Raw genomic sequence first — 19,823 nt, forward strand, 5'->3', positions numbered from 1 at the left:
TGTTCAGTTAACACTGAAAATATTAACAGTAAGTTAAATGTTTATAACTCTTCTTTGGGAGATAAATCATTGAATTTTTTACCTCTCCAGAGATACAGAAAAAAACCGTTTTAATACTAGGTTTCTCCAAAATTTCCATTACGCTAAGTCTGAAAAACAGCAAAATTCCATAAAAAGCACAACTCAGCCATAATATAAATTGATCAACACTCAGATATTACTAAATTCACCACTTTTCACGTAACTTAATGATCCCACCATTGACATTATAGCTAGCAGTTTACAATACCACCTCACACACCACACAAACACTGTAGAAGTCACTGCTTGACTGAAACACTGAGAACACGGAGCCACGCGCCACAACCCACGACACGCTAAGCTGAAGGGGGAAAGGCGAGGTGGACAAGACCCAGTGTGCTATAGTATCGACTGTCTAGGTAACGCTTATCACGACACTGATAAACCCCGTCAGTTCCAGGCTTTACATCAGCTTTATCTCTACTTCAACTGATAAGCGTGCCTTGTTTTTTTTAAAGGATATACTGAGTTATATTGTGTTAGTGTTGTGTTAGTGTTATGTTGCTCCGTATGGTGGTGTAATAGTATAATGAAGGTATTGATTCAGGTAGCTTACGGCTGGGGAAAACATTCTCTCTCTGTCTCTGTCTCTGTCTGTCTGTCTCTCTCTCTCTCTCTCTCTCTCTCTCTCTCTCTCTCTCTCTCTCTCTCTCTTCGTTGAAATAAATGAAAATAAATAAAAGTTGTAATACAGTATAGTTATGCTTAAATTAGAGAGAGAGAGAGAGAGAGAGAGAGAGAGAGAGAGAGAGAGAGAGAGAGAGAGAGAGAGAATCTTCCTATACCACTGCATTACTTCTATCATTAACCTGGAATGCGTGTCGCCCCTCGCTGATAAGATAAGATTCAGTGCGCTATCTTTCAACATATCGTTCTCTCTTCCACCTCCCTCTAAATACCCGGAAAATACACACCTAGATAATAGCTTAGCAAATTCCCATATAGTTACTTCATTCTTAGGTCATCCTGTAGCCTTCTTGTGTAGCAGTATCAAGTGAATTTCGTGGCTTGAATTAAATAGAAATAAATGTAATGGGCTGATTTTTTATATTGACAGCTCTAAAAAATACCTTATGGATGTGATTGAAAGAATGTTATGTGATGCTTTCTTTTATTGATTGATTTTTTTATTTATTTATTTTTTTTTTCTCATTGCGAGTGAAAGGACAACATAAGATCGGTGTGTTTTGGGAAGCTGTGCAGTACATGAGCCTTTGTGTTTTGTTGCGACTGAACGTTTACTGAGAATATCGTACACATGCAAGAGGAAATATTGGGTGTTGTATCCATGACCATGAAAAATTAAAATGAGGTACACAGACAAATGAATGTGTTAGACGTTCTTATTTAATTGTTGGTTTCAGGCGGTGTCTTTTTTTTTTATATATACAGGATGAGCAACTGGACAAGGGCACCAAAAAAACGAAAAAAAAAAGGCCCACTGGGTTGCCAGTTCCCATGTAGGTCAAGTGAGTTATCCATAATTCAGGGACAAATGTCTCGAAACATCCCTCTTAAAAAAAGTCTTCAAAAATTAACAAATATATAAATGCTTCAATAGTATAATTCCGTTGTTTGTCGATATTAATAACCCTTCGTGACAAACAAAATAAACTAATAAGTAATGGTATAGGGCTGAGCGGGCCAAAAGGACGAGCAGCGCGGCGGTGTGTAATGATATGATAACACCATTCTCCGGTCACCCTTGAGTGCTTTTCCAATGAAATTCGATAGCAAGTTTTAAGAGATAGTGTGTTGTTCAGTGATGATTAACTTGTCTGTTTCGCATAAAAGAGTATGGGGGAGAGAAATAGTTAATGTAAGAGAAGAGAAGAAGGAGGGAGAGGGACAGGAGGAGGAGGAGGGGGGGAGAGAGAGAGAGAGAGAGAGAGAGAGAGAGAGAGAGAGAGAGAGAGAGAGAGAGAGAGAGAGAGAGAGAGATTGCCAAACTATCAAGCAAAAACCAATGGTTTTACACCACCGTTTACATTATTAACGTTATGCTGGTAACCTGTGACCTTCACTCTCCTCCCAGCCATGTACGTAAAGAGAATTCTTTCCTTCACTTTCTGCCTGGCGGCGTGACGTGGCGCCACGCCAGGTGCTGCTCAGTGCCTTGAAGGATATTAGGTTTCAGAATCGCCAGCTCATGATTCCCTGCGTGACAAACTTGACTAAAAGTTTAAAGCCGCCACATAATTATCGACAAGGGACAATGCGAAGAATTAGCAGGTGGACTTATAATACAGATCCTTGAAGACCCAGCGAGGGGACGGGGTTGGGTACGGTGATGTCACCAATAAAAACGCGTCCTTCACTCACTCATCCCTCTCTACGTGCACAACCAAGCCCTGCAGCTGCTCCTGTCTGGAGGCCGCCCGCCGACACGTTCCACTGCAGCACCAGCATGAGCGGGGACGACCACAGTGGCTCATATCCGGCAGACTAACGAACCACTCACTACCTCCCCAACAAAGGTATACTTGGGAATGGATTCAAACAACTTTCGACCCTCTTAGAAAGTTGAACTAAGAGAAAATATGTACGTCTGACTTTCGATCAAAGAACATAAAATAAAAAAATAGTTGGTTAGTAAAACGAGGCTTCACACAAACGTGCTCTTAAACTTCATGGAAAGATAAACCCAGTCATGGATCACAAGCATTATGAATCACCAGTGACTCACCCTACATGGAACATAAACCCTTACTGAAGAAACCACCACTGACTTTGTCTCCCTATAGAGAATAGAACTCTATATAGAAAAAAAAAAAAACACGCAAAATTGACCTATATGAAAAAGAAGCCCTTACAGAAAGATGACCCTCAGATCACCTTATATGGTATAGAAACCCTTCAAGACGAAATTGCTATCAACTCGACTATAGAGAACACAACCCCGTAGAGAAAAATACCCATTTCGTCAACCTATGTATGTAGAACTGAAACCTACAGAGAAATCTCGCTAGGCAATTCAATGGAACAGAAACGCTTACTTAAGAAACTCGATAAAGAACATAAAAAAAAAAAAAATCATCCACCCCAGAAACCACCCCCACGAGAGCCAGCATTGCACACACTCACCCTCGTGACGATCACCATGGTGTGTGCCTCGGCGTGCCCTGTTTGGTTGCTGGGTGGCGGCGCTGGTACACCTGCAAGAGAAAGTTAGATGGTCAGACTTTTCTTTTTCGCCCGGGTGGGGAAGAGGAGAGGAAGGAAGCTGCAGCCACAGTGAAAGCAACGCCATCTGACATTCGACGTTTGCTTGATATGATCGTGACATACGCAAGTGGTGGTGGTGGTGGTGATGGTGATATGCAAGAACATTGTGACCTTTTCCTTATTTTATGTTTTGAGATTAATCATTCGAAATATTTTGTACGACGTGAATAAAAAGTGTGTGTGTGTGTGTGTGTGTGTGTGTGTGTGTGTGTGAGGGGAACGATAACTAACTACACTGGTAACAACAGCATTGTTAGGCAGCTGTCCCATTCTCACGTTCCTCCCTCCCGCCTGACGCATTCATCTCAACACAAAGCACACACCTAACTTCCTGCAACGCATTCACTAACACGTGGTCGACAGAGAGCTAATATTGAGTTTACCGCGTCGTATTCCTCACCGTTAGCAGCGCAGCCAGCCGCAGTGCGTAGACGAGTTCCATCTTCACTCTTCCCAGGCTGAGACTTGAAGACTAGGCACTAAGCACACTCGCTTAAGCAGGACCGGACAATCGAGCTGTGCTCGCGAGTACAAGCTGACAGTTTGCCTGTTGACTAGCTTACCGCTTGTGCCAGCTAAAATACGGGTAAAGTGCGTTTTGGTAGTTGTGTGAAATACCAGTGACCAGACACCGGCCGCGCCTGAACGACCACTCCCTATAGTTATTGTACGGCTTTGACTGGGCCAGATGAACACCGCGTGATCGACAAAACATTTATGCCCGCGGACTTATTGGCCGACTGCGGGCAGTGCTCTTCAATCCGTGCTCGATTTAACAAAAGGCAAATATTTATGAATTGTTTGATCACTGACGACAAGATTGGTTGTAATAAAGGATCTCCTCACACATTATCTTATTGGTAGGTATGCTGACTCACCTTCCACTCATCCATCCATCAAACCCACCCACCCACACATACCGAAGATCTTTCAAGTGATCGAGCATTGTAATAACGATAAAAAAAAAGTATAAAAAAGAAAATGAAAAATCGCAAAAAAGAAGTATTTCAAATCCAACGCAAGAGTTACAAGAATCCAAAACCACAACCACAAAGTTGAACACATGAGGAAGCAAAGGAGCACACGAAACGCTTGCCCGCTCCGATCAAGACTGGGGGAGTGGTTTGCGTGTTACGGCTGGCGGCGAGTTGAGCAATCCTAAGTCGTTTTTTCCCCCGGTGTTAGCCCTGCATTTTGTGCTTGTCGGTTAGAAAAAAAAAAAAAGAAAAAGGAGGAAATTGCAGCAGCGCCTCATACCCCAAACTTAAGTAATAATATATCTATAACTGCGTAGTAAGAGAGGCTTAATTACTGCTAGGTTCCTCTTCCGTCGAGTTAAAAAAAACAAACAAATCAAGGGTAAAACGTAAGAATGGCAGAGAGAGAGAGAGAGAGAGAGAGAGAGAGAGAGAGAGAGAGAGAGAGAGAGAATTTCAGATATCACAAATACCACAAATCACGTTCTATCGTTTACATACTACAAATCAAAACGCACCATTTTAATTCAGTTTAACCAACTAACCTTGTACTGATGTAGCACATCATTCAACTGCCCAATGACTTCCTAAACAACCTCAAAATGTCTACAAGCAGCTGTGTGCCAAAGAATGAATTTCCTTCCCAGCGTAACATCTTAAAGCATGACTGTGTAAGGTTGTGCCCAGAGCCATCCGGAGAGCGCTGAGAAGGTGGGGGATACGAGAGTTGGAGAAAGTAGTGTTGCTTTCGAGTCGAGTCTGGTTGTTGGCTGCGAAACGAGCATCTTCTGTATTCGAAAGTGTAGAAAACTAGTAATTCTTGTTTGCCCCTTCGCTTGTTTACGGCGGCATGAAACCTTGCTCTCATAAAGAATGCTTTCAAAGGCCACAACAAGGATAAATCAAGTTCTCGTGAGTGTTTTTTTTCGTGTTGTATAATATTTAAGCATTACTAAAACCCTGAAAACAAACATGAAAAGCCAAGAAACTTCCACTACAATTGTCCAAAATAACCCGAAAAGAAACGCTGAATGGTTTTGGAATGTGGGTCCAACTCTGAGCACCTTTGAAGATCATACGTATGGAAACTCTTACAAATAAAAGATTACATGAATGAATTCCAGCTACTCAGACTGGTCAACATTTACTACAGCTGTTCCTCTCCTTGAATGAAATGCTTTCTAATTCCAATTTTTTTTTTCTAACGAAGGGTTACGAGTTTACGACCGCCTATACCTTATAATTTCACGTCATGTATCTTCATAAGCACGACCACGGAGACCTTTCAACCTTTTATGCAGAAACAGATTTTTTTCCTTAACCAACACGAGTTTGCAATGAAGGAACGTCTCTCTCTCTCTCTCTCTCTCTCTCTCTCTCTCTCTCTCTCTCTAATTGATATCGAAGTTAAGAAGAAATTATAACCCCATTTACTTGTTCTACACGCTGCGACATCGGAGTTCAAACACTCCAGACGAGCTGCTTCGTTATCACCACGGAAACACTGCACTGGCAACTCGTGTGTGTGTTCCGTGGTGTTTGTTGCCATTGCTAAAAGAATACTCAATCTTCAGCAGTTTGTAGCTGGAAAATAAACTATGAATATCAAAAGGTTCACGCTTATTTTATCCATATATAGTTGTGATGATGGCTTATGTGCTTAAAAGTAGTATAAAGTTGTAATACCGGCTGAGGCAGTGTTACCATACAGACGACAGGTGCACACTACTCCACACCAGCCATATCATTCATGTATACAAATACGTAATGTTCCTTTCCTTCCTAAGCTATTGTGATGGATTAACAATGAACAGAAAAGTCTGTGAATCCACTGAAGCTTGAAACTTCCAATACAAAAGAACAAGTCTCCATACACGTACACGAAGTAGTTGGCAACACTGCAGATGGCGGAAGGGAAAACGAAGATCTTACAAGAAGTTCATCCCCCACACCCCCTAGACCTTCTCTTTTTCTATCATTTATTTGCTTATTTTCTTCTCCCAGCACATTTATAAGAACAAATAGCAATAAAAAAGATCAAGTACTTTAGAGCCGAGTCGCAGGCCACAACATTCCTCACGGTTCACCACCTAACGGAACCTGAAGTCCCGCTACGCGCCTAAGCTAACAGGCTATAGGCATCCATTCTCTCCTTAACCACTTCCCGTAATTCGCCTTGGAGCGCACATCTGGGGAACCAATTTTTTAACTTCATAACCCCATAAGAAGAGTGTATGATTTAGTAAGGAGAAGGGAGTAAAAAGATGTATACAGCATCTCACGAGAGCAAGTTTGTGTGCCCGCAGGGAAAGTGGGATGCTGGGTAGCTGGGTATACAGACATTAGCTATTCCCCTACCCAACCATACACCGTTTCAGAAGTAGCCATGTCTTCAGTATTTAATGACAGCTCTTGTCTGCATGCAACCTTTGCATCAACTGTTATTGCTGTTGATGAACAAATGCAACGTTTCTCTGCGAGTATATTGGAGACTCATCAGGGACCAAGAATTTTGTAGCCATACTCTTAATTTAATAGATAAGAAAACACCTCAAATCAGCCTACATACATCAACAAGAAAGGAAAGTTGTATACAAGAAACATAATTGTGTCTCTCTACATTGGAGTTGTGTCCAGACGTGGCACCGCCGCTTGTTTTCATGGCCAGGGACCAGCTGACTGTTCCGGGAAGTAACCCAGTCATCTATGTACCGGTTATTGTACTGGTTTCCGAGATGACAGGTTCAGTTATAACACACCAATGACGCCTTTACTCTTAATCACACCAAAGGCTGCTACTGTTTATTGTTTGAGTCTTGGAAAACAGCGGCAGTTAGAAGGAAGAAAGTTCCGGCGACGAGTTCCAGGCGCGGTGTTGCCGCCACCAGAGCTTGGCAGGATGGCAGGTGGAGTCACTTATTAGAGCCGCTGGTGTCCGGGGCTGCCAGGCACAAATGTCATTCGCCACTCGCCGGCAACCATCCACCTCTCATGACTGATATGTTAATACCGGAAGCGGTCAAGGATGATCCACATCACACACAGGATGTTTCTAGTACGTATAGTGATGACACTGAGTCCACGAGTAACTCGAACTGAACTCGATATGAACCAAATGAGCGTTTTATATCAAAACTTTTGCAATGAACAAGAAGAAATGGAAATTTGATAGGTGGTGCGGAACTTTTTCTGAAATATTTCATAGAATATGGCATCACTGCTTCAGGCAACCGTATACCTATTCCGTTTTCTGTTCCAGCAATTATCTGTTCACCTGTGATGCTCTCGATAATAAGGCTGGTAACCGGCAGACGACAATTAAGCAAACTACTGGAAACATTCTTTACCTTAACTTCCTACCTGAACTTTCTATAAGTCTACACGAAAAAAAGAAATTTAGGATTCACTTATAATGGTATATAAATAACACGCCTCTCGTAACATATATAAAGTAGGTCGCAACAGTAGTCACAATTACGTCGACTACACACACACACACACACACACACACACACAACTACTACTACTACTACTACTATTATTACTACTGTCACTATTACAACTACTACTACTACTATTACTGCTGCTGCTGCTGCTGCTTCTACTACTACTACTACTACTACTACTACTACTACTACTACTACTACTACTACTTCTAGCTACCACAAGTTTTTTTTTTCTAAGGATTACCTATACATACATTTGTATTTATCTAATTCTTTCCCCACGATTTAAATTTCTTTCCTTCTGCCTTTACAAATTCAGTTATTAAAATCCTTCTTAGTATGGATGTCAAATAATTAATCTACATTCAGTTATACATATCATGAATAAAGAAATAGCTAATCATTAATAGATAAATAACAATAACATAAATCAATTTCTTCTTTCAAATGAACACGTGTTACTGTCCAGAAAAAAAAAAAGTAAAAACCCAAAATGTTCTGCAAGTGGTGATTTGTACTGCAGCGAAAAAGAATCGGCTAGGAAGATGAGAGGAAATTACAATGATTGCAGCTCTGGTTTCCCATCTTAGGAAGGGGAAAAATGCTGAACTAGGAATCAGTCATTGAAAGTAGATCATGTGTGTGTGTGTGTGTGTGTGTGTGTGTGTGTGTGTGTGTGTGTGTGTGTGGAGATCAAGGAGTAAAGAAAAGGAATTAGAGAAACCTTTCTGATGTAGACGACTGACTGACTGACTTATGGACAGACTGACTGAGTATTGTTTCTCATGGCACCAACGTTGCTAAGAGGAAGACGCGGAAGGGACACACACACACACACACACACACACACACACACACACACACACACACACACACACACACACACACACACACACGCGACACTTATGAGCATGCAGAGCAACACGAAAAGCACACGTCATGATGATTTACAAATATCAGTACATAATTTCACACGAGCCACTGCACTGTGTTTATCCGAGTGAAGCCTGGAAACAATCGCCTCTCTCTCTCGCGTGGCTGACAGCAAATCGTAGTCGTACAACGTTCTTCAATGGGTGTGGCTTGGCTGTATTTATTGCTTCTTATGAGACAGACCGTATCCCATGTCTAGTTCTAGTACATGTTTGTCTGAAACCTATAGGGACGTTCTGTATTTCCTTTTGCTGTTTTCCCTCACCAATTTTCTAATCTTGCAAATTTGTGATTTAGGTTTTATAAAGGTGTGAAGACTTAAGGTTAAGAGTGAACACTAAATGAAATGTTAAATATTGTTGGAAATTAACTGTATTAACTTTTCTGTGTTTTGTGGCCCCTGTCATGAGTTCTCTAATCAACTTAAAATATCTGCCAGTTGTTGGGCTTCACAAAAAGAATGTCATCAGATTAGAAGCCTCAAGATAGAAAGTAACTGCTGAACCTCACGAAAAAGACTGTAGGATAAGATTTTTGTCAGGTTATACAACCTAGAAGGATGAAATCAATGACTTGCGTGACAGTTATACAAGATCGATTGTTTTGTGCAATTGACCACAAAAAAAATTATTACAGATGAAAATAGTCGATACGAAGAGCAATAAAAAATCAATTCTACACTATGACTAATGGTTCAAAAAGATGAAGAAAAAAAGAAGAGTTAACAGACCATGCAGAAACAACCACAAAAGCCACAGAAGAAACACAAACACTGATGAACGATGAAGGAAAACGGAAGTGCCGGTGTTTTCAGTAACGGGTGAAGGCACTTTTTGCAACTCATCGACTCATTTTTTTTAACATATAAGGCAATCATTCTAGAAAGCTACATCTACTGACAGGAAACTGCTATCTCATTAGTAGTCCAAAGGCTTTAGGAACGATCTGGCGAAAATGTGCGTCAATCAAACTGGTCTGTGGCGGCGGCTATGCATCGGTGACCACGGAAAGACGGAAATATTCTTCTTAGGGTAGAATCACAGGGTTTAGTATCAATTTTCCTATAGTGAAAAGGAACTTCATTCTCAAACGTTATGGCGTCTCACCTTGCCTACTTTTCACAAGGTTTAGTGAATGTTACTTGTGTTTTCTGGGGTGTCTTCACGATTAGTCTATACTCCATAGCTACTAGTGTCTCATTTGTATTGTCCACAGCCACAAGTGGATGCCAAGTGGGTTTGGGGTGATTTCATGACTATAGTGATAGTTTATAAGGAATTGGGAAACAAAAAACACACTTACGAACATCATCAAACTCATTTTTGGCTTTTGTATGTCTAATTTATTATTGTTCTATGGACGAAAAAAGGTATGTGGGGAAACATTATAACAGAACGAAGAAAACGAAAACATAGTGTAAGACCAGTTGTTTACCGAATTTTTACATCGGATCCCCACTAAGGAATTATATTTCTCTTCTACCCATAGTACTTTCTTAAGCTCGTATGAAAAAAGAACGACGATAATCTCTTAAAAACCTGACTAATCATATTTGAGGCCTTTGAAAGTAGTTCCTGTGAAAGCCTAGTGCACTTCCTCAAGACGATAATCTCTTTTCAAACACACGATACAGTGGGTGCAGGAGCTGTGGATACGACTATTCTGGAGTCTAACAATAGCCTGCCATCTGCCAAGAGTTCCTCCGGATATCAATGCATTCCAGGCGTTCTTTGACGACAGACAGCTCAGTTTCAAGACCACATAGGAAAGAGTATATTCTGTTCTTAGCTATTACACCTTGGATGTTGTGAACGGGAGGTGATGACTGAATGACCGAAAGGCTCCTTCATAAAAGGAGACAGTTTTCTATAGTAACTTCCCCCCATGTGTATTGGGAATGGAAGGTAATGATTAACTAACTGGCTGACTAACTGACTCACTGACTGATGGCTCTGAATGCTGAGATAAGATAAGTGTGATATTAACTGTTCTTTCTTAGCTTAGCTGTGTGTGTGTGTGTGTGTGTGTGTGTGTGTGTGTGTGTGTGTGTGTGTGTGTGTGTGTGTGTGTGTGTGTGTGTGTTCCTATTGATCCGTATCTAACTTCTATTTATAACGTACTTTCTTCCTCACATCGTTTTCTTTATGCAAACACCACAGCTTTCACTCCTCTTCCCTTACTTTGTGGTTGAATCTTGACCAGGTGAGGCTTTGTGTGTGTGTGTGTGTGTGTGTGTGTGTGTGTGTGTGTGTGTGTGTGTGTGTGTGTGTGTGTGTGTGTGTGTTTAAGAGCACCGTTCCTCACATACTTTTTTTTATTAACCAACTGATGTTATAGCTAACGGGAAAAATACAAGTACACAGTAAACACATTCAATAACTAGCCAGAATACACAAAAATATTTAGAGAAACCTTTTAATATCTTGCCACTTGCTGCAATGCATTGAGAAGCAATCGATACTACATGTAAATATGTATACGTGTTGTTATACCCACACATACACTCAAATACTAACAAACAACACACATCTACATTTTCGTTACGTTACTTTCCATGGATGAACGAAGGGGGAAGTCATGTTTTCTCTGTCACCTGTCACCCGCCACCCACCGCTGCTGTCTGGCTTCCTCCCCCTGCACTCCTTCCGCCCACTCTCACATTTCGAGCTATATCCAGTCCACTCCTCCACCGGCACCCCTATTAGGTTATGCATTCGCTTGTTTATACCGGCTGACAATTGAGAACTACTACATCAGTCTCACTCGCTGAAGATCTAGGCCGGTCAAATACTCCGACTACAAGCTGACCGAGACCATCCCAGGCACACGAACTAAGAGATCTGATTTGTGTCGCTGTCTGACCGTGACCTGTAGCAAAAAAATAATAATAACTCGGCCTGTCTGATTTGAGCACACCATCATTTGTTTCTCCTACATTCCTTCACTGGCTTGCGTTTTCTTTGGTATGTGTTCGGCTTGTGGTGTTTTCGTTGTTTAGTTCGATGCTGCCGTTTCCGCTTGTTTGTTTCCGTGATTGGGTTGTAGGAAATCAATGTGCTTTGCTTTCATCACGTAACTGCATCGCCAATTTCATGATGCCTTGTCTTCTCCACAGTTATGCATAATGGATGGCCTAGAGGAGATGACGTCCAGTGTATGTGACTCCAATACATGACGGATGATAATTTCTCTGTCAACCGTTTTCAGAGTGGCTTTCTCCTCAAGCCAAAATGGTCTAGCAACTACACTCCAGGAGACCCCACGTCCTGAGAGGTTTATAATGTACCGGGAGGAGAGAACAGAACAAAATTCTCCACTGACTGACTGTTCTATAAGCTTTTCAGTGTACCTTTCTCCTAAGGCACAAAATAGTCCAGAAATAGCATTCGCGGCGACCCTGTGTCCTGAGAGCTTTATAATGTAACGGGAGGAGTAAAAAATTCTCCGTTGAATGTTCCATAAGCTTTTCAGTGTAGCTTTTTCCTAAGGCACAAAATAGTCTAGCAATAGCATTCGCGGGGACCCCTGTGTCCTGAGAGCTTTATATTGTAACGGGGAAGGAGAAAAAAGGCGGTCAGCGGAGGCTTGTGAATCTGAGCATGGAGATTATTATCCAGAATAAACCTGAGGAGAGCGTGCGGTTGGTGAGAGAGCAGAGGGAAGGAGCAAGGCATGAAGTCCTGCCTCAACCCATGGCTTTTGTAAACTGGGGCGGGCAGGTCACTCGCGACCTTGCGATGAGTCACGGTCATGTGTACCCTTCAGATGGCCTAGTGCCGGCGAAGGCGTGTGTGTGTGTGTGTGTACCGCAAGGAATGCTCTATAATTTCTCTGTAGTTTCATCTTACGTTACTGGTATTGTGTTCATGGATGTTCATGTGATGTTTCTCTGTCTCTCTTTCTCTCTTATAAATGATGTATCTGTTTATTGGAATGTAAGTGTGTGAATGTATGCCTAACTACAGCGTATCCGGATGTCAGTGTGTGTGTGTGCCCCTGTCACTGAGGAGGCTGTGGGTGTGTCACTGAAGTACGTGTGTGCAAAATAAACCTGGAGAGTGGATGTGTTTGTGTGGATGCGCCCCACAGGTGTATGGGAAATAATTTACAGTTGGGTGGTCGGCGTGCAGCGACCCGGTGGCGAGGGAAGCCCAGGAAGAGTGAGGTGGGGAGAGCTGAGCGGCTGCCGTCAACTAGCCCCTGCCAGGTGCATCTCCGCCTTCCCTCACCTGTACACACACCAGAGGGACCTATTCTGCCCGGCTTACCTGTGTCGGGGCGTCGAGGGAAGGCCGCTCTCAGGTGCTATACATTCCAAGGAAAAAGCATCCCTAACTAGCACTGGATCACAAGGGTAAAGCTTCCACTGTTATTGCCTCCGTGCACCACCTCTCCTTTCCTCACACTGGCGGCGGTGTCACTGACCACCGTCGACCACGTGACGTCACCACCACCAGCGCCACCTGAACGCCCTCACGCCAACTACTATCTTCTCCATATATAACATCTTAAGCTTAATTCAGGCCAAAAGCTGTATTTTCATGGTGTGATAAAATAGATGGTTAATACTGAGTGGAATATACTGACAATTATCAGCTTTTTTATGATAAACATAGCAACAAAAAATAGGCAACCGCATCACTCTCACATTTTACGCTTACCTATAACTACATATATCAGCACTAAGGCCTACTGTTACCAAAGCACCAGAGAAACATTTGCAGTACCACATACAAAAAGACATCTGAAACATTTTAAGAGATAACGTTAATATTTGTCGGCAACTGGAGGGATCTCAATGCTCGACTGAGAGTGAGAACTGAGAAGGCATCCACGGGTGACTGAGTTAACAGCACCACGCACTCCGTCAAGCCGAGCTAATACATGACTGTTTACCTGCTGCTGCCTTCGTCATTCCTGTCATCATGTCATCAAGGAGCTGACGCGCAGAAGCCATGTGACATACAAAATTAGTGAAATGAATCGATCTAGTTTATAATTTCGTACTTTTCATCCTATGGCATCTCATTAAATTCAGGGTCTAGGATAGTTCTACTGATTTACGCTGAAAAGAAAATAAAAGTGATTGATTTGGTCATATCTGGTATAGCAGCTTTTCTTCTATTTTTTCTCTGCCATTAGTTTTCCTTTTTATGATGTCTTTCCATATTTTTTTAACATTTTTACAAACATCTTATTTTTGTTATCTATGTTGTCAATACTCATGAATATCTATCCTGTTAATTCGAAGCTAGAAATATCTTTCATCCTCAGACTCTTAATCCCTTTAGTACCATGACACATTTTCATTTTCATTCTGGTTACTATTTTGTGATTTTATACAGCTTCCGAAACTTGTGAAGAGATTAGAATAGTAAAAAATTCTGGTCATTAATCTTCTGACTCCCAAAGATCTTCCTCAAGTAAACAAAATCATTTAATCGTACCCAAATTCATGGTAGAAATGTGACCTAGTACTGAAAGGTTCAATTAATATCCTGCCATCATCTCACACATGCTAGATCACACACAATGCGTTGTCAGTTTATTCGTCTCTTCTTCATTTTATCTTATTTATTCTACATCGCTCCTAACCAAAATCTAAGTCTGTATTATTCTGTCACCTTCCGAACCAAACATCTTTTACCCGTCACCTAATAATCCGCCTCGTTTATCTTGTACTGAGAATAATAACAGACTTCTTTTTCTTTAGTCCTCTTGAATGTTAACAGTTCCCTTACAAAATCCCACATATGATTAATTATAAATAGGTCAATGAATTCAAATGCTACATAATTTCTCATCATGAATATATGCATGTAGTATCTTCAAGACATCTTAATTCGTATTTACATCGCTTATTGTCAATCAGTATAGCTAATGAAACAAATCATACTTCCTGAAATGATTCCTCGGTTTTCATAGGTAAGCAATATTTTTTATGCATATATATACGCGAAACAGAGACAGGCTAAATCATGATAACCTCTGCTAATACATGCATAACGTCACTCCCCTTCCCTCCCTTTCTCCTCCCCTCATCTAAGGGTGTTGTACCGGGGGCTGTGATGCTATAACGAGGTGGCAAGGGTAGGGACGCCCGTCGGTGGGGAGACGATCATACAGGATCTAGCATGTTAAGGGCAGAGGGGCATACACGGGAAGATTGAGAGGAACACTTCAGCACTTCCCTGCGGCCTTTCTTCGTATACAGTCACCTTGTATATCGTGCGCCTGTTTGCTTTCCTGAGTGGGAGATAGTTTATGTGAGTATGTGATTCATGTAAGGTTACTTTGGGATAGTTATTAAGTCGCTTACTTTGATTGTGATCTATGCCAACGAATTTCCAAGGAAGAGTGTATTCTTCTGTTTCTGCTCTTTTGTTTCCTTTTTTCCTTTCTTTCTTGTTTTTGTTCTTCTTTATATTGACATCATAAACATGACTGATACCTCTCTCTCTCTCTCTCTCTCTCTCTCTCTCTCTCTCTCTCTCTCTCTCTCTCCAAAATATGACCTAGATTTAGTCAAGTTGTACATTACATACTATATAGATAGTCATGCACATAGATAGAGAGATGGATAGATAGATAGATGGATAAAGATGGATAGATAGATAGATAGAAAGACAGGTAAAGAGACAAATATACAGTAAATAGATAGATAGAAAGTACTTAAGTACATTATACATAGGTGAATAGATGAGTCCGTCCTAAGTTCGGTGACAGAAGAATGTGTAAGAGATACTAGATATAAATTTGCATATACTAGATTGACATTTATATAGATAGGTAAATAGATAGATAGATCGACAGATATAACCAGCCAGCCAGACAGACAAACATACCAATAAATGTACAGATATAGAAACAGGTGGGCCGTGAAATATGAAGCACGTTCATTATAACCTAACTCTTCCCTTCAAATACTCGCGGAAACGCCCCTCCTAGCTCTGCTGTATCCTGTCAACATGCCAGCTATTTTTGGCTACCAGCTGTGAAGGAAGTGCTCATTTCCACTCTTTCCTTTTACATAATTGATTATTTTTTTTACAGACGAACCATTATTTAAAGACCAAACAACTTAATTAAACAGTCCATTTACTAACACATTATGCTACTGATCCTTGTGACGCATTTTCTTTGCCTTAGCTTGTAAACAAACACCTGCAGATTCGGTCCTCTTCTCAAAATGAGCTCATTTCTCTTTAAAGCATTGAACATTTAGTTAGAAAAAAAATCTGCAGGCTTCTTTGACTGGCTGGGCATTATACTAGAGTCATGGGGAGAAATGGCAAATTAAATCAGGTGTAGGCAGGGGAAACCGAAGTAGGATTTTGTGTACAAGGGAGGCTGTGGGACTTATATCTGGCACTCAGTGGTGCCAAGACTCTCACCATTAGGTGCCCCGTGCGATATGTGATTCTGATCGGTGTGTGTGCATGGCACTGATGGACTTTGTTGTATAGTTCTGTCAGTTTCAGTTAGGTTAAGTGAAGGAAGCCACTTAGAGGAGAAGCAATGACAGGTGAAGGAGTCTTAAAAATGGTCATTAATTTTTCGGTTGAGGACGGTTCTTTAGTATGAGACTGAATTGCTAATGAATTTAAGTTTTCTTCGTGAATACAATACAGAACATACTTTCTATCCCTCCTCAATAATTTTCTGTTATATTTTTTACAGCTTAAATCATCATGGGTAACCTGCTGGCTGGTGTTTGGGGCTCTGAGAGTGTTGGTTCAGGGGGCAGCAAGCGGAAGGTGGAAGAGGTGCTGGGAGAGGATGAGGATTTACTGGATCTGCATTCTGTGCTGCACACACCAAAGAAGTGAGTTATTGTCATCATTTACTTAAAAAGGAAAAGATCTAACCTGAGCGTTAATGTTTTATCTTATTTTAAGAATTGTTGTAAGGCTAAATGGCTATAGTACTTGTTATGATGGATTGCTTGTGATCTTTTATGGAACAACATTGTAAATCGGTCTTTTTATCTACTTTTATCATGGGTCAATTTAACCAGTATGTATACATGCATATATTATTTTGTTATTGAAAGTTATTGTTTATTTCACAGGCGAAAGTTTAACTCCACCTCCAAATATATTTATAAGACCTTGTTTGAGGAAGGTCGGGCCTCGATGTGACTGTAGTGGCACTAGGCACAGAATGGCACCTCCACAAGGTTTACCTTTGCCAGGTGAGTAGTCATCGTGGCAAATATAGAGGTCTGCTGCCATACTTGCATTTGTTTATAAAGCACTTTATAAACCTTCACTTATTATTATTGGGAAATTTGAATATAGTTTTCTTTTCCAGAGTCCATACTTCAGCAGCATGTTCTCAGGCAACTGGTCTGAAACAAATCAGTCTCAAATCAATATTGAAATTCTCGATGACAACATTAACATTGACGGTACATATAAAGTTATCAACACTTCTGTGATATTACTGTCTGAATATTGTGACAAAAGTATATTCTTGTATATGAAGCAATCTTTTTATATATATAGTAAAGTGAATATAAATGTCAGTACCACAGTAGCAGCTCTCTTAATGTTGATTTTATTGCAGCTCTTCACTTGGCTTTGGGTCAGTTTTACAAGGATGATATTGAGGTTGAGGCAGCCCAGGTCATTCCTTTGTTGGCTACTGCCCTTCTTTTGCAAATGGATCCTCTCATTGAACAATGCACTGGCATCATGCTGGAAACTATCAATTTACAGGTACACATTACGACGCTTTATAAGATTGTCAAGCTTTGGTTAGTTGGACAATTTTCAGACAAGTATCCTCCTTATTACAGTCTTTCATCTTATGCTTGTGCTCCACATCCTAGACAGTGCTACAATACCACGAGGCTGCACGAAGGTATGGTGTGGTGGAGGTGGAGAAAGCTTGTAAGCAGTGGCTCCTACACAACCTGCTCACACAGGTATTTTCTTACCAGATTATAGGTTTGACAAATATTTGTCTCATTGACAATATATATATATATATATATATATATATATATATATATATATATATATATATATATATATATATATATATATATATATATATGAAAAGGAAGAGATGCTTCTGTAAGCCACATTATAGCTATTCCATGTGCATTTACTGATGCTAGTGGCTATTGGTTCTCAAAATCTGGCATCACTCTTGATTTTATCATAACAAGCAGAGTTTATGATATGTTATTATAATAAAGTGTTTTGCTACAGGTGACTGAGCATCCAAGCACTCTGCGCCACATTCCTCCAGACTTGATGGATGAGTTGCTTTCTTCAGCACATCTTTATGTCATGCAGACAGAATTCAGCATTTATGTAATGCTCAAGGTATGCAACTGTGTTTTTGAAAAGGTTTGGAACCAATTCCATTTGATGCTAAATCTGCATCACATTAGAAGTTCATAAAATAACTTTTCACCTATAAGCAGTAAATAGGCTTTGAATGTTTTAAGAGTAACCGGAAAGGGAATATTGAAGGTGTTTCTATTGCTTGGATAAAGCACATTATGAGGCACCTAGTTTTATATCCAATGCTAATGGCAGCTCTTTAACAGGCATGGGTGTTCCTGAAGCTAAATCCATCCTGGGAAGGTTCACATGAAGTGGCATTTTTGGAGGCTCACAAGTTCTTCAGGAACAGAACTGGTTAGATTTGTTATCTTTTATGCTTTCAATTCTTCATCTCATGTTTGATGTATCTTGAAGTGATGTCAGGTGGATCTTATGATGGTCAGGATGGTCATTTGTGCTTGGAATGTGCATGTTAACTATAAGTTTTCTTGGATCCTGTGCAAACACTATGGTAGGCATTACTGGATTTATTCCTGTAATTTGCAGAACCCGGTTGGTTCTTGGAGGCAGAAGGAAGAGAGTTCAGCACAGTTTTTACAGCTTTGCGTATTGTATACCTCATCTATCATCATTTGGATGTGGAAATGCTCTATTCTGACCGTATTCTGCCTCCATCGTGGCTCACTCCAGCCAGCATGCACCAGTGGTATAACATGCTAAGAATTGATCAAGGAAAAGATAGAGGGTAAGCAGTACATTGAGAAATAATGAGTAGATGAGTACAATTGATTACATGCTTTTCATCCCTTGATAACCTTTATTGTACTGGCTGATTTTATTATTATTATTAATTTTTTTTATTTATATGAATTACTAAGCTTTAGTTTTATATACTCATTTTTTCCGTAACACCAACAGCCCAAGTGAAATTCCAGAGGAGGAGTTTGATAAGTCCTGCACACGATGTGGCAGAGTGTTGGCCAACTCTGGACAGCATATCTGGAGGTGGACTGGATACAACTTTGGACTGGATTTGGTCATGACTCATGATGGATCAGTTTTAACTCTCAAGAGAAACCACAGATCAGAGTACAGTGCTCAGCCTCCAAGACGCTACATCATGTATAGGTACACTGGTTGTGCTCATTGCTTACTTGACTTATTCTTTGTGCTTGCTTTAGAAATACTAATAATCTGGCAAGCCCCTCCCCACCCAGGGGCATTTTTTTTTTTGCAGGGAAGTGGGGGAGGGGCTGTCAAACAATGAAAATTCATGGGACATTATAACACCGATTCCACCAAAAGTCCAGGCATCATTTGATGATGCATGATCAATGTAGATACACATCTGATAGAAATTAAATTTTAAATATGACTAAATTAACTTGTGCATGACTTGTTTCAGAGTGACAGTGGCCTCTTTAAATGAACAGAAGCAAGTAGTGTATACCCAGACCACTGGAGTGCAGTCTGCCTCACTAGTCAAGAATGAGGAGGTAAATTGATTGCTAGTTGTCAAAATTTCATTGCTCTAGTTATGTTTCTTCTTGATAATTAGCAACTCATGTGAAAAGTATTTCAATTTATTCAAACAAGTGAATAGATGAAGAAACAAGTGATTGTATTTCTTATACCATTGTTCCTCCCTGTTGATCAGATACGTGTGATGCTGCTTGACTCCGAGGTTAAATACCCCCTTCTTTTGAGTGCAAATTTCCTCATCACAACAAACCAACCTCTTCTGGCTGCTGGTGGAGACAAAACCAGTTCTGTTGCTCCATCACTCCCTGGACCAGGAGCATTTAATGATTCTTGCTTGCAGAGAATAGCACAGTAATGGAATAGTTTGTCATTCATGCATT

General features: G+C 40.7%; 1 protein-coding gene across 1 annotated transcript in view; it reads left to right on the forward strand.

The window, feature by feature from the left end:
* Positions 1–15,710: 15,710 nt before the first annotated feature.
* LOC123515615 (protein germ cell-less-like) overlaps positions 15,711–19,823 on the forward strand; it is a 4,811-nt gene continuing 698 nt past the window's right edge. The window contains 13 exon segments of the mRNA XM_045274404.1: positions 15,711–16,187; positions 16,343–16,487; positions 16,734–16,792; positions 16,795–16,856; positions 16,976–17,072; positions 17,231–17,382; positions 17,496–17,591; positions 17,881–17,997; positions 18,225–18,315; positions 18,508–18,706; positions 18,880–19,089; positions 19,367–19,457; positions 19,619–19,823. The exon segment at positions 19,619–19,823 is cut by the window's right edge and continues 698 nt beyond it. Of these exon segments, the coding sequence (XP_045130339.1) occupies positions 16,354–16,487; positions 16,734–16,792; positions 16,795–16,856; positions 16,976–17,072; positions 17,231–17,382; positions 17,496–17,591; positions 17,881–17,997; positions 18,225–18,315; positions 18,508–18,706; positions 18,880–19,089; positions 19,367–19,457; positions 19,619–19,798 (1,488 nt within the window). The 5' untranslated portion in view covers positions 15,711–16,187; positions 16,343–16,353 and the 3' untranslated portion in view covers positions 19,799–19,823.

Source organism: Portunus trituberculatus, chromosome 39, assembly GCF_017591435.1.
Source record: "Portunus trituberculatus isolate SZX2019 chromosome 39, ASM1759143v1, whole genome shotgun sequence".
NCBI lineage: Eukaryota > Metazoa > Arthropoda > Malacostraca > Decapoda > Portunidae > Portunus > Portunus trituberculatus.